Source organism: Struthio camelus, chromosome 15 (assembly GCF_040807025.1).
Source record: "Struthio camelus isolate bStrCam1 chromosome 15, bStrCam1.hap1, whole genome shotgun sequence".
Lineage (NCBI taxonomy): Eukaryota > Metazoa > Chordata > Aves > Struthioniformes > Struthionidae > Struthio > Struthio camelus.
The window spans coordinates 2,597,711-2,611,452 of NC_090956.1; the positions used below are offsets into that span (position 1 = coordinate 2,597,711).

The 13,742-nt window shown below is 49.3% G+C and overlaps 1 protein-coding gene across 3 annotated transcripts in view; it reads right to left on the reverse strand.

The window, feature by feature from the left end:
* LMF1 (lipase maturation factor 1) overlaps positions 1–13,742 on the reverse strand; it is a 241,551-nt gene that overhangs the window by 82,382 nt on the left and 145,427 nt on the right. For all 3 annotated transcript variants that reach the window (XM_068907942.1, XM_068907940.1, XM_068907939.1), the window contains one exon: positions 9,537–9,704. In XM_068907942.1, the coding sequence (XP_068764043.1) occupies positions 9,537–9,704 (168 nt within the window). The remainder of the gene's footprint in view (positions 1–9,536; positions 9,705–13,742) is intronic.

A 13,742-nucleotide genomic window follows, 5' to 3' on the forward strand; every position in this document is an offset into this window, starting at 1 on the left:
GTGATCGTGGAGGAATGATTAAAGAGCAGCAATCACGGAAACCCCTCGTTTCAGCTCGGAGAGCTCTCCATAATTGCTAACTATGCGGCAAAATCCTCCTCAAACACACCAAAACCACTACACCAAGGACAACAACCCACTCCTAGCCTCTTCCACCGCTCGAATAGACACATTCTGTTTTCATACGTCTATATCTGGCACTAATAAACGATTCTCTTCTTGATACATGTATTACAAACTCCCTTTAAAAAAGTTTATAATCCACCATCTGTAGGCAGTTAGGCTATTCTGTTTTTCTTTAAAAAAAAAAAAAACACTATTTAAAGGGTCTTAAAACCTAGACAGTAGAGGGCAAAATCCAAAATCCAAATACCACCCCAGTACCACCGTTACACGGTGAGAGAAAACATCAGCAAAGACTTCCTGAGAGCCAAGGCTGAGAAGATGCAATGTGGTAAGTTTGAATCAGGAATATGGCACAGAGAATGGATTAAACTTGGAAGAACTTTACTTGGGGAGCCCATCACTTAAAGCCATTACCTGAAACTGTACAAACCTGTACCTTAAACAGACATTTTGACACATATTCCAGTGGTTGAGTCCTTTGGCTTGGGCAACATAATGGTTCGAAATGGTTCCAGTTAGCTTTAGTAGCTACACCTAAATGTAAATAAATAACCATCACTGGAAATATGGTAACAACACACGTTCAAAATCATGTCAGTGACTTCAGTAACATCACTGGCTTATAGCTGGTCTGGCTCTTATTAGATGTAATGCTTAAAATATATACTTACACATATGTGCAATCACATGTGCAACACATACTATATCTCCCATCCTTGTTTGGACCTGAATGCTACAGCACAGTACCGAGCACACCACATCTGGAAAGTGCAGATGTTTTGAAGCTGTTTCAGCCTCGCCAACTCATATAGTTTCACTGACAACATCGTCATAACTGATTTTGCTCTTCGAGCCCAACCACCTGGAATGCTGCTAGAGCAACTGCTAGCAGAAAGTTTCTGGATTTCAGAGAAATCTTGAAAATCAAATGCAAAATTAAAAGAGGAAAAAAAATTTGCCCCAAAGACTCAAGAGCCTAAGTACTCTATTGCTCACACAACCTTTTCCCTTGGCAAAGAAAGGACCACATGTGGTGGATGTCAGCCATGTCATTTAATACACCTCTGGAAGGTGTTCATATAGGGTGAAGAGGAAAACAGTGTAAAACCTACATAGGCTAGCACAGAAAACGAGACCTGCGAGCACCCAGAAAGACCGTAACATGGAAGAAATAAGAAAGGTAACCAGAATTTGTTGGATTTTCATTATACTTAAGGAAGTCTTACAACGTGCTAACTAACTCATGATCTTTGAACGCCTACGCTTAGCAATACATCCAAGGACAAGGGGCCACCAGTGGCCCCTGGGCTACCATGGTGAAGGCAGAGCCGTTACCATAGCCAGCCCAGAGGCATGGTACAGACAGCTCCAGCCCCATCCCCGTCGCTTCAACAGCCGCGTCCTGACTGACGCCCGCAATGCAACCCGAAGCCAAGCGTCAGCTCAGCCCTCTGGCTCCGCGGCAAGGTCCCAGCCACGGCACCCTTTTGCAGCATGAGCAAATATACTATATGGTGATCCGAAACAAAACCAGCGCTCCTGGATGGGTGAACTCACTAAACTCCTCCTGGCCCCGAAATCAAGGGCCCCAGTTAACAGTGAAAATTAATCCGGGCCGTCCTGCTGCATTTTTACAAGCATGGCAGCACTGTGCGTCCTTGGGGCCTCCTGGGCAAATCTAGTTTCAAGGCTGGGTTTGAAATTTGTCTCTCAGGATTAACAAGCGAAAACATTATCAACACAGTCAAAGGGAGATGACAGCGTGCTGGGTGCCTAGCTCGGGGCACCCGAACAAAACGCCTCTAAGGCACGCCAACCTCTGCCCCACGGCAAACCAGGCCCCTGCAGCACGTCTCGAGCTGGACAACCAAACACAGCGGCACCAGAAATCACAGGCTGACAGTGGCCCAGAGAGCCACGTTTTATTTTCAATTAAAAAAAAAAAAAACCCGACAACCCACAAAACCAAGGCTGTGAGATCCCTCCAACGCTTCTCTCCCAGCGCCAGCAGCGTGACTGATGGTAAATCACAGCAGCGCTAAGGCTTCGCCTCAGCCCTCTGCCAGGCGACTCCGCCTCTTGGAGTCGTCGCTGGTCCCCCTTCCAATTAATCAAGTTCACATACTGATTAACAGCATGATTCATGTCTCTTGTTAGGCGCATTCAGAAACAAACAAGGCTGTATTTCAAGGCCGCTGGCTTAATGGTTAAAATAAATACCTTCCAAACTTCTATTTTCAAGTAGCTGAACCTTTTCCACCTTTACAACTAATTCAGACTTCCTTCAAATTATTTTTCTAAGTAATATAACAATTTGTTTTTCATTAGAGCTTGTCAAAGCCGGACTTTGGTTTATTTTGAGAGAAACCAGTGCTCTCCAGAAACTGTTTAGTACAATTTGAATGACGCCCAAAGGGGTTATTGCAGCCACAACCAAAATAGAGTTTACAGCACTGGCTAGGGGTGACACTTTATTTAATGATTTAAAAAAAGAAAAGAAAAGGAAAAAAAAAAAACCCAGCCCCCTGAATCAGAAGCTAATTAAATGCACTCCTATGGCTAACAGTAAGTGTTTCTAAGTCACTCTGACTACTGCAAAATGCAAGGACTTAACTTGTTGCTAACTAATACCAGACACCATTATACGAGCGGCGTTATTTACGGACTCGGGGTGGTACGGGCTGCTAGTCCCGCGTCTGGCCCGGCAGCCTCGCCTCGCACCGCGTACTGTCAAGCTGGATGTGAAATCAAATCTAGGGAGCGATTAAACGGTTTGGGTTCCGCCTGCCTGAGCTGGACTTTTTTTTTTTTTTTCCCCGCATAGCTTGGCGTTTAATTTAAGGTGGCTTAAACGTAACCGAAAATCTACCCGGGAACTCCTTTGATCCCCCGTTCCCTGTGTTTCGCTGCGGCCGAAAGCCGAGCGGGAGCCGCGCCGGGGAGGCGGTGGGAGCCCGAGGACGGGCTGCGGCACGAGGCGCGCGGCGCGGAGCGAGGACGGCCACCTCGTGACCGTAGCCTGATCCTTCCACGTCCCCAAACCATCTTCCGCCACGCTTCTCCCCGCGCCCTCCCTCTCGGGCCGGAGCCCCAAGCGGATTTTTAAGCGGCTGAGCCGCACAGCTCTCTTCCATCGGACCGTTTCCGCCCCGAGCCAGCGGCAAGCGCACCTTCTGGTGCTAATCTTGCCGCGACGTTTCTTTGTTTGTCGTTCCTTTCGCCACCACAACAAAAGCAACGGCATTCGGACTAGGGTGAGCGCTGAACTTCCCCGGTGCTTTCCCGGGGCGCCGCCGGAGCGGGGCTGGGGAGAGAGACGGGAGCCCCCCGGAGTGTGGTCTTTGTCCAAGCAAAGAAAAAAAAAAGGGTAGAAAATATCTATTTAGTCAATAACTTGTTTTCTGCTAGAGGGGCGGGGGGGGGGGGGGAAAGCACAGTGAATTTGCCTCCCGCTCTCCGTCAGCTCCCCAAACCGCCCCTTCCCTGCTCAGCCCCTCGGTCGGGCCCTCTCGGGAGGCGAGTTCGTCAGCGCTGCGCGCGAGACGGGGCTTTGGCCCCCGAGGTTTTCGCTCTGCCGCCCGCCAGGCCTGGGAGTCAGCGTTGCTGACAGCAGTCCGGAGGGACCTGAAGGCCGAAAGCTCTCCCCGCCTGCTGAACGGCCCAAGCCGTGCCCGTGTTGCAGCAGCGCCCGCGGCAGCGCCGTGCAAGCGAAGGCACGGCCCCGATTTTCCAACGCTGCCAGCTGCCCCACTTTCCCTTGATTATTGTTTCGTTTTATTTGATTTTATCTTTACCTCTGTGAGACTTAAGCTCCTTCCCGCGTGGCCCGGCCGCAGCCACCCCTGCTGCAGGAGCCGCCAGCTCCTCCCGCCCGGCAGCGCAAACCTCCTCGGCCCGCGCGCTAATCCAACGCTACCTGCCAGTTCACGGGGGCAAGGTGGCTTTTTCCTCTCCTTTTGGCTTCCCTCTAGCTTCCCCTCATCAACTCGTTTGCCAAGCAGTGTAATTTTACAGCCTGGCTCCAGGAGCCAAGAAACACGTTTGCTGGTGTAAGCTGTGCCTTAGACATCGTGAAAAACATGCAACTTCAGGGTTTTAGGAGCCAGCTACGGAGAACGGCGAAACACCCGCAAAGCAGCAAGGACATGTTTTTTCACCCTCTCAGATTTCACTCACGGACCCTCGCGCTCGGCTCTCTCTGGCCGTGGGTGGCTGAGCGGAGGGACGGGCAAGGGTGAACGCGTGCGCGCACTCAGAGGACCAACGTGCGCGAGGAGAGAAGGGAGAGACCACGCGATACTGTCCGAGGCGGTATGGTGGGAAGGGTCCTCTGACCCTGCTTCCCCAGAACCACGTATAACAGGGTCTAGACATCACCTATGGTCTCCAAGAACCTCAAAGACCTCTTCTTCCACCTCTAGATACTAACAACCACATTTTGGACTTGATTCCTTCTGAAGTTGGGTGTGCTTTTGATCCACATATATATTTTGCAGGTCAGACCCCATTACTACCACAAAATCAGCCATCGGACTCAAAATGCAAGAGTCATTCATCAAAGCCATTTGTAAAACATCTACCAGGGGCCACTGCAACTGTCTTTAGCTGGAACCTGCAGCTTTCACATGCCCATCACACGCCCCAGGCTCTGGTTTCTGATGCCACCTCCAGACACCAGCGTTTCAGTGAGCACGACTCTGTCTCTAAACAGCAGCTACAAACTGCGCCTATGCTTCCCAGGAAGGACAAAAAGAAATGGCAGCAAAAAGCTCGCTACGTTTTGTGAACTCTCAGAAACACTCCTACTTATATTTGAGCAAAGGGCAAACTCCACCTCAGGCGTATTTGGAGATTTCTGTGGCTCAGATTGGACATTTCTCACCCAGTCTGTTTTTACAGGGCTGTTGTGCAGTACTGAGCAGGGAAGGAGCTGAGTTATAAGTCTCTCCTCCAGTTTTATTCCTGGCAGAGACAATTTGTAGCAGTGTTGCTCAGCACGTCGAGTCTGGCACCTGCTTACAATAAATCCCTAATGATGTTGAAAAGTTAAACGTCCATTTAGTTTAATTTCTGTTTTAGATTCGTATTTCTATGTACCGTAAATGCTAGAAAGAATGTTTTTTTGAAATAATGCTGCATATTTACCTTGGAGATCCTCTACAATTGGCTGCCCTTCATCTAAGATTTCATTCTACTTGCAGAGAGATGCACTCAGCACATGGAGTCCAACAGGGGAGACCTGGCCATACCTTTACGTCAGCTGCGATACTCGTGGAAGGCCTCCTTGCAGGTGGGATGGGTCAATGCACTACTTTGGGTCTCAGAAACCTAAGGGGTTTGAATCCCACCAGGCACCAAAGGAAGAAAAAAGCCTCATGGGCCGATGTTAACCTGCGCAGACCAGGTTGGGAGTCTTCGCTAGAGATCTCTGTGTGACACGAGGCTGAGAAAGGCTGTTGCAACCTAGGAAATGCCTTGTCCCAGAGCTTCATCCTCAGGACCATCTCTTTTCAGTGCAAACATCTTTTCTCGGGAGATTGGGCGTTCAAGTGGCAATTAATTATAAGGTCAGAAGAGCCTATTCCAATCTCTCTGTTGGGAGAAGGGAATCACCAGTGCTGAGGATGCGCACCCACCCACCCAATCTCCTTCCCTCTCCCAAGCGCGCGGCACAGGCGGCCCTCGCAGGACCTCCATGCCAAGCTGTGAAAGACCCTCTTCCAGCAGAGGCACCTGGTCCTTGGCAGCCGCCGCGCGCAGCTGCACTGACAGCTCGGGAGCTCTGCTGGAGCCTGCCCGGGGGATAAACTGCTGATGGGGCCTGGCCGAGCCGCTGTAAAATCTTGGATGACATTTTCTCTCAGCTCACCTTTGATCCTGGCAAACGTGCTCTGGGCGCTATGATTTGATTGAGAATATCTCTGTGTGCAGATGTCCTGCAGAAACTACACCCACAGCTGTAAATCAGAAAGCCCTCCCCAATCAGCTGGTTAGCAACAACGAATAATGATTTTTCTAATGGGAACTGGCCCGCATTCAACCCACTCCTTGATTTTTATTATTTTTTTTAAAAGTAAGGTCTATTTATATCGAGCGACTTGCAATGAGTAAGACTCTTGGACTTGCTGGGGAGTTATCGAAGATCAAAAAGCAGCCAAACAGCGAGATTTCCGGAAGCTCAAGTTAAGGGGATCCTTGTCAGCACAGGCAGACCCCAAAGCACACTCGCACGGAGACACACACAGAACAACACGCGCGTGCGATGCCCAGGGCTCCCGCGCGCGTGGCCGCGGGGCTCGCCAGGGCGCTGCAGCCCTGTGCCGCTCCAGGTGTCCAGCGGGAGCAATCCAGATCCCTGGCCACGCTCCTGTGATGACCCTGGTCTGAAGACGGGCTGTGCCCACAGCATAGGCTGCCGGCTTTCCAGTCCCCCACCTCCGTGCTTTACAAGGTTTGCTGCAATCTCCTGTCTGCTCCCCCGTGCTTCTTTAAGAAGCTGCAATGTCGTCAGCGCGCTAGTTTTAAGAGACAAAGATCCTGGCCCAGAAAATGTGATCGTTTTCCCCTTAAACGCACTGCCTGCATCACCCAAAATGCTTGAACCCCATGGGCAGCGAGTGCGGGAAGGGGTCCGAGCAGATACGTGCCCCCACGTGCCACCGCCGCCGCGGGCATTTCGTTCGTTATCACACAAAGCTGCCCGGTAGGTGGCCCGTGGCTACCCAACACCGCACGACCAGCAAACTGCACCCATGGCACAGCCGGCCGGGAACTCCGCCGGAGACAAACCTCCACCAAGCGCGCTCCTCGGCTCGGCCCCGACGGCAGCCTCCCAGCCCCTCCTCACCGACATCGCCCGAGGCGGCAGCCCGTTCGCTAAGCCTTTTTCCTTACACACGTGAAGGAGGCAAGAAGAATAAGTTCACACTTGGAAAAAAAACATTTTTTTTAAAGCACAACTTTTTTTGGGCTCCTGACAAAGCAATATTCTCCAGGCCAGTTGGAATCTGGAAAAATACACTTACTCAAGCTAGCCACCATGACTCCAATAACAATTATAAAATGTCCAATAAAACTTGCATGTAATGTCAATTCAAATCTTGAAAAGCAGAATTAAGTGGTATATCAACATTAAACTTTATTGCTTCCTTTGCAGAGCAGAAGTATTGTCAATAAAAGTCATTCTGAATGAAGAAAAGGGCAGTAAATATTAAATAAACAGGTTTTTGTTGAAATGCTATAAATGCACCAGAGTTGCATGTTACACTGGGACCCTGTTTTCCTTCGCAGACTCCCCTCATGATAGAAATAAGTCAGTAATTGCAAACTATCAATAAAGCGCCAATTAAAGGGTGGTTAGATGCATGCATTTACAATATGTCATTATGAGCCTTTATTGTACGCAGTTTGCTTTTTCAGATCCCTCTGGCTCCGTCTGAACCTCTGTAGCACACCAGCAGTTGCACGGCTCGCTAAGGGCCTTTGAGTAGCCGGGCGCGTTCGCTGGCTGCGTCCGGGGGCTGACTGCGATGGCAGTCCCCAGCGAAGAGGCTGGCTGTGGCCCCCAGCAGCATCCCAGCTCTGCGTTAGCCTCCTGCACAGGAGCATTTCCAACAGCGAGAAACCCAGAGCCAAGGACAGCGGGGAGAGTGGCATTTGGGCGGGCTTTTTGGTAACCAAGGCTTCTTCTGGCAGAGAGGTGTGAAGACAGAGTATCGCCCTCTCAGGCTATCAGGCTGCTACTTTGCTGTCAACACAGGATGGAACAGAACATGAAGCCCTGCCCCGGGGCTGAAATTGGGCAGCACTGCTTTGTTTTCTGGGAGGCCATTCACCATGGTCCTTTCTTGGGCTATCTGCCCTAGCAAAAAGCAATCACCATCCTCCCTAAACCTCCTTACACTACTTCCACTTGCAGTCCTTACCATGCTAAGCTGGTTTCCATCGGCACTGGCTCAGCACCCGTCCCCTTCCTCAGCGATATTTTGCTTTGTCCATAGAAGAGAAAGCAGGTTCTCTTTTTTAGGGTTGGGCTGAACCTCATCCTCCTGGCTACAAGGGAAACATCATGCGCAATGACCGTCACAAGCAGACCAGGCGTGTTAGCCCCAGACGGAGCAACACCCCGAGACCTCCTTGAAGCCGAGCGCTGGTTACCGGCAGCCACCCTCGCTCTGCTTCCGATCTGGGGACCTCTGGCTAAACCGAGAAGATCCCTGACGCCAAAAGGTGTGTAAAAAGGGCAAAGCAGAGGTTATATGTCCTGCGGTAGCCAGACGCAACAGGACGTGTTTCAGAAGCAGGGAGGGGAGCAGCCTTCTCTGTGTGAATGCACAAATCCCTTGGCTTTTATGTCAGCCCTTTAAAATCTGATCAGCATTTTTGTGGTTTACCAATACAGTTTATAAGCTGTTCTCCAGTTTAATCATCACACATATTTACAGGAAGCAGTAACAGCTACAGTATATGAATTTCATGATGCTGAAATGACACTGAAGAAACCCCGCAATAAGCACGAGCTGGAAGCTGCGCTTCTGCAAGACAGAGTGGCTGCAGTTTAATGAAGTTTTTCAACTGTCTCGGGGCAGAGGAGAGAGAAATCAGATAGGACCTAAAAAAGTACATATTCAGGATCTTCTGTTCTCTCACTTTTGCATAGATTCACTTATTTTGTGTAAAAAATTCAACTGGAATCTGAACGCTATTACTTTATGAACAAATGATTTGCACTATGAAGCGTGGCTCAGTAAACCCAGTGGCTGCGAAAATCAGAACTCAAACATTTTCAGAGAAAGAGCAGTCCTTAAACACTAAATATCTAATTCCCTTCAAAGAGTGAAAGATGTTGTCTGTAAAAATTTACTTTTGGAGAAGTCACAAATCTCCCTTCAGGCCTTCCACGACCTTCAGTCAGAGCTGGGGCCGTCACAGAATCAAACTCTTTGTGCTGGGCCCCGTGCTAACATCCCTCTGCCATCCATATGAATGGAAACCAACCAAATGCAAGGGAAATAAATCTCCAGGAATACACTAATATCAGCCATACCACTGCGAATTACCCAAAAGCCAGCAGTTAATCGCTTTGAATCATCTTGATTCACTCCTGACCTGATAGTGAGGTAGTTCTTCGGGACGCTGCTCTGGTTGAGGCTCAGCGGGCTACAGCCTGTGGTGCTGCTGTGATGGAGAAGGTGTCGCTCCTGATCCACTGGCGGGTTTCCATGCTGGGGGCTGGGATCGTGCCTCTGCAGCTCAGCTGCCCCAGCCCATCCCAGCTTACATCCCCAGGACCTCAGCAGCTGCTCAGTACCCACGCGCATTGCGGGAGAGGTCTCACGCCCTTCAAACACCCCCTGTGGTTTCTTGGGCAAAGGTGGGAACCTTAAGAAGCAAACCCAGGAGCATCTCACCTGGAAAAGGATCTGCAAAATGCCATGTACGATGCACATGCGACGCCCGAGGAAGATAAAGAACGGCACCACCAGCTCGATGAAGTGGTTGAATAACGTCTCAAACTGATGAAACCACCATGGGGAGCGATGCATGAAATAGGCTATTGGGTTGGGCACCGGCTGGGTCTGAAAGAGGAAGGAGAAGACACGTCACCTGGCAGGGAGTCCCTTTCCCAGCCCACCCGCAGCGCTGTTTGCAGAGTTGCTGGGCCCTTCTCCTTCCTTCCCCAAGCCTGACCGCAGGAGAGCTGTCCTTTGCATCTGAGGAGTAATTTCATGTTATAGAAAATTATTTCATTCACATTTTTTCATGAAAAAAAGCTTTTTAAAATCAATACATCCTTTAAAAAACAAGAGTTTTAACTTTCTCTTTCATTTTTCATTATAACCAAAAAAATCCATTCACCTGAAATGGAAACCACCGTTACATAATACCAAAAGGTTGCTTGCCACCGACGGATGTTAAATCACTCTACAGAGGTGCTAAGATCATCAGAGCAACTATGCAGATAGCGAAACCAAGAAAAAAGATTTTCCCAGGGTCACGCAGCAGGTCACACGGAGCCAGGAATGGAAACCAGATTTCAAAACCTAAGAGGTATTCTTTCAGAATGTTTAAATTTGAAATAAATGTGGTGGTAGCGTCGCTTTCCAAAATCATAATTCAGGAGAGGAAAGTATAATTCCTCTAAACATGCTATATTGGTTTAAGATATTTACATGTTGGCCTCGTGACAGTATTTTTCTTCTATCAGCCTGAAATTTTTTGACTCTGGGAAATCTTCCACCCAGTACAATAAAGCTGCAAATTTTACAAAGGAAACAAGAACAAATACTGATATATTAATGACTGCAACCCATAAAAATGTTGCAATTTAAACAAAAAGGAGGTAACAATTTACCTTAGCGCATCTAACTAAAGCTCAAATTCATTACTGCTGTTTAAAAAAAAAAAAAAGAAAAAAACCCAGAGGTCGAAAACACCGATTTTAATCGAAGGAGACACAACACATCTTTAAATTATTTGCAGCTAAATCAAAAATACAAACAAAACGGGGAAAATATTGTACTATGCACGGCAACTGAGTCCGCTCCCACTGCCAAATCCCACAACTATTGTAATTCCTTATTAGCAAAGCTGGGGTGAATCAAGCTGTTGCTCTCCGCGGGCTGGAGGCTGCTGCACGCCCTCGGGACGGGAGGCCGCATCCTCCCTTCCGCGCACGCCGGCCCCGGCTGGAGCCGCGCGGGCCGGGGAGCCCGCGGGGCGGCTGGGGGGGCCCCAGCAGCTCCCGCGCCCCCCAGGGTCCTTCCCCGCCGCCCGGGAGCTGCTTCGAGTTAATCTGCTGCTTTGGCTGCTCTTTAGCAGCCCCAGCAGGTGAGGGGGGCTCACGAGGAGCCTGGTGAACCTCGCTCCCAAATGGCTGAGAAACGCTTTCACCTTTCCCCAAAAGGCAGCTCGTTCCCTCGGGTTAATTTTGTGTGAAGTGCCTTAACCGCATCGGCCCTACGGGGTGCGAGGCTCCGCCGGCGAGGCGAGCTGGCGGCCCCCGCGGAGCAGGCTCGCATCCGTCCTCTCGCGCGCGCGCGCAGCGCTCGCGGCCTGGGACCAATACGTCACGTTACAGGTGCAATTACCCACGTGCTCCCACGTGCAACGAGAGCTCCTAACGCGACTGCACTGAGCGGGTGTACGTTCGAGGGCAGATTTGCAGCGCTGGGCTGTCACTGCTTCATTTTAAAGCACAGACCATCATGAACTATCGAACGTGCTTTTCTGTTTCCCCATCTGCACTTGCTATCGATGCCGGACTTGCTCTGATACGCTAACCGGCTGCAGGCAGAGGCTATTCATTCACCAGAGCCGGCTCCCGCCAACGAAGCCGTTTTGTTGCTTTGGGCTGGGACTCAAGATATTGTCCCCCTAATCGGGGGGGGGACAAGAACGTAAGAACGGAAAGATAAAATTCTTGCCTCAACTCCCTATGCAGGAGGGACAAAAAGCTAAAGAAAGTTCTTGTTTTTGTCTCGTTTAGCAGATGCGCACGGGCTCGCGCGGGAAGCGAGCACCTTCACAAGATGGATCTTCTGCGCTTTTATCTCACGCAGCCATACTTTTCAGCAGGGCCCTAGTTCTTATGCTGAAAAATAGAAGCAAAGCAGCTAAGAAATCTGATGTGGGTTAATAATTCACTCCCAGATACTATAGTATTTCCATCCTTCACATTATCAGGCCCTGGCATTATCACAATGTCAGTGGGGGCAATGCTGCATGACAGGCAAGATAAGTCAAACGACAAGCAGCAACTCCCGAGACCGAAAGCGTAAAGCGGCAGCAGACACACCACAAATAATACACGGTTCCTTGGCATTTGTTTTGACAGAGGGAAAGAAACGCATTTGATAAGAGAACTTCTGGCAACGGGGCCTCTGGAGCTGTTATCAGCAAGGACCCTTCCTCCTCCACGCCGCAGCCACTTCTCCGCAACATAAATCTCGAGTACATAAAATGAAATAAGTTATAGTAATAGAGGAGTGATTTGCATGCATGAGAAATTAGTTAAAACGCTGGTGGGGGGACGAGCAAGGAGGAGCCCTGCGTGTGTGTCCTGCAGAACGTGCTCCATGTGCGGGGAGCTCGGCTGCAGCAGCGTGGTCTCCCCGGGGGGAAACCACGTTTGCTCAGGAGGCAAGAGCAAAGTTCGAGCAAGCGCGTGAATCAGCGCCGCCCCAGCAACCTGGGGAGCTGGGGCCACCGATGCCCGTCCTGCTCCCCTGCCCCTGGTTCCCACCGCGGAGCGCCTGCCTTGCCACGCGCGGTCGAGGCAACTAAATAAACAAGCCCTGGAAAGAAGTGCAGGAACCATGTTCAGGCCAGCCTCAAATGAGCTACGTTTCTGGATACCTCTGTGAAGCATGAAATGCTTTAAATAAAATCATAGAAAAAAAAGATTAGCAAGAACTGGCTTTATGCGTCAATTCAAGGTGTAATATAATAAACCTACTGCCTCCCTCACACCTCCAGCAGTTAGGGAAAAACTGCCCTGCAAATGTGTTTTGAAATGAGATCGGGGAAAATTAATTCCATAATTCATGGGACAGATTTGTAACGTGTGACTTTGGGGAGATATTCGGTAGGGGCTGCTTGCACTGATAAATGAATTCTGCGTTGCCAGCTAAAGCATGTTCTCTGGCTTGTATCTACCAGGTTTTATGAGGGCTGGTAACAGATTCTAAAAATATGCACAATAAACTGTGTTTTCTCCCTAAGGGGTCTATGGTTTAATTATGTTCTTAGTGAGAACCATTAAAGTGCTAAGTACCTGAAGACTCCTAATTTACTAAACTATATGCTACTAAAACCCAACAGAAGGCTATTATACACCAGAGTAAACGCTCTTCTCTGGGACTGTAAATGCACATGGTCTCTCCTCCCAACTCCCTTTTCCTTATTACATAAACTCTGATGAAGTATTTAATCCCAGCGTTAGATACCCCATCTCAGACTAGGAAAATCTCCAGGCTCTCCTACACATGTGCATGGAAACAAGCCCTGCATTGTCCTTGAGCAACCCACTGCTGAAGCAGGGCTGCACATACTATTCTTTTATCACGAGTGGCACAACTCCCATGCAGTAACTGCATGGCATTTGAGCGCAAAGTTGGAGCGTAGGAAAGACAATGTCCTCTTAGACTGCACGCGAGGAGGAGTCCAGAGACATAGCAAGGGAGTTTTGTCCTTTGCAAAGATGGGCTTTTACCTTCCTTCACTCCACAACAAGGCTGCTGCGGTGTCTTCAGGAGTCTCCGTTGTGTTTGTGTGCTTGGCTGGGTACCTCTATAGCCAAAACTTCACAAAGTCTTTTAAAAAATATTAGCAAGTTATGAACCGATCTATCTCAAAAAGGTGAACAAACAATCCATTATTTTACCTCTTTATATAAGGTAAAGTTGGATGATCTATTGATTCAGATAACCAAAAGTAGACTTGGCATTAATATTGAAACAACACTAAGGATGGCTAGCGGGACAGCCTTTCAAAATACCGCCCTGGATGCCCATCTCAGAAATCCGTTTTCATGAAAAACAATGCAAGCGCTAAATACTGTTAAACACTCAAGATACTGTAATTCATTTTTACATGGAAAGGCACCTCCTGAACCA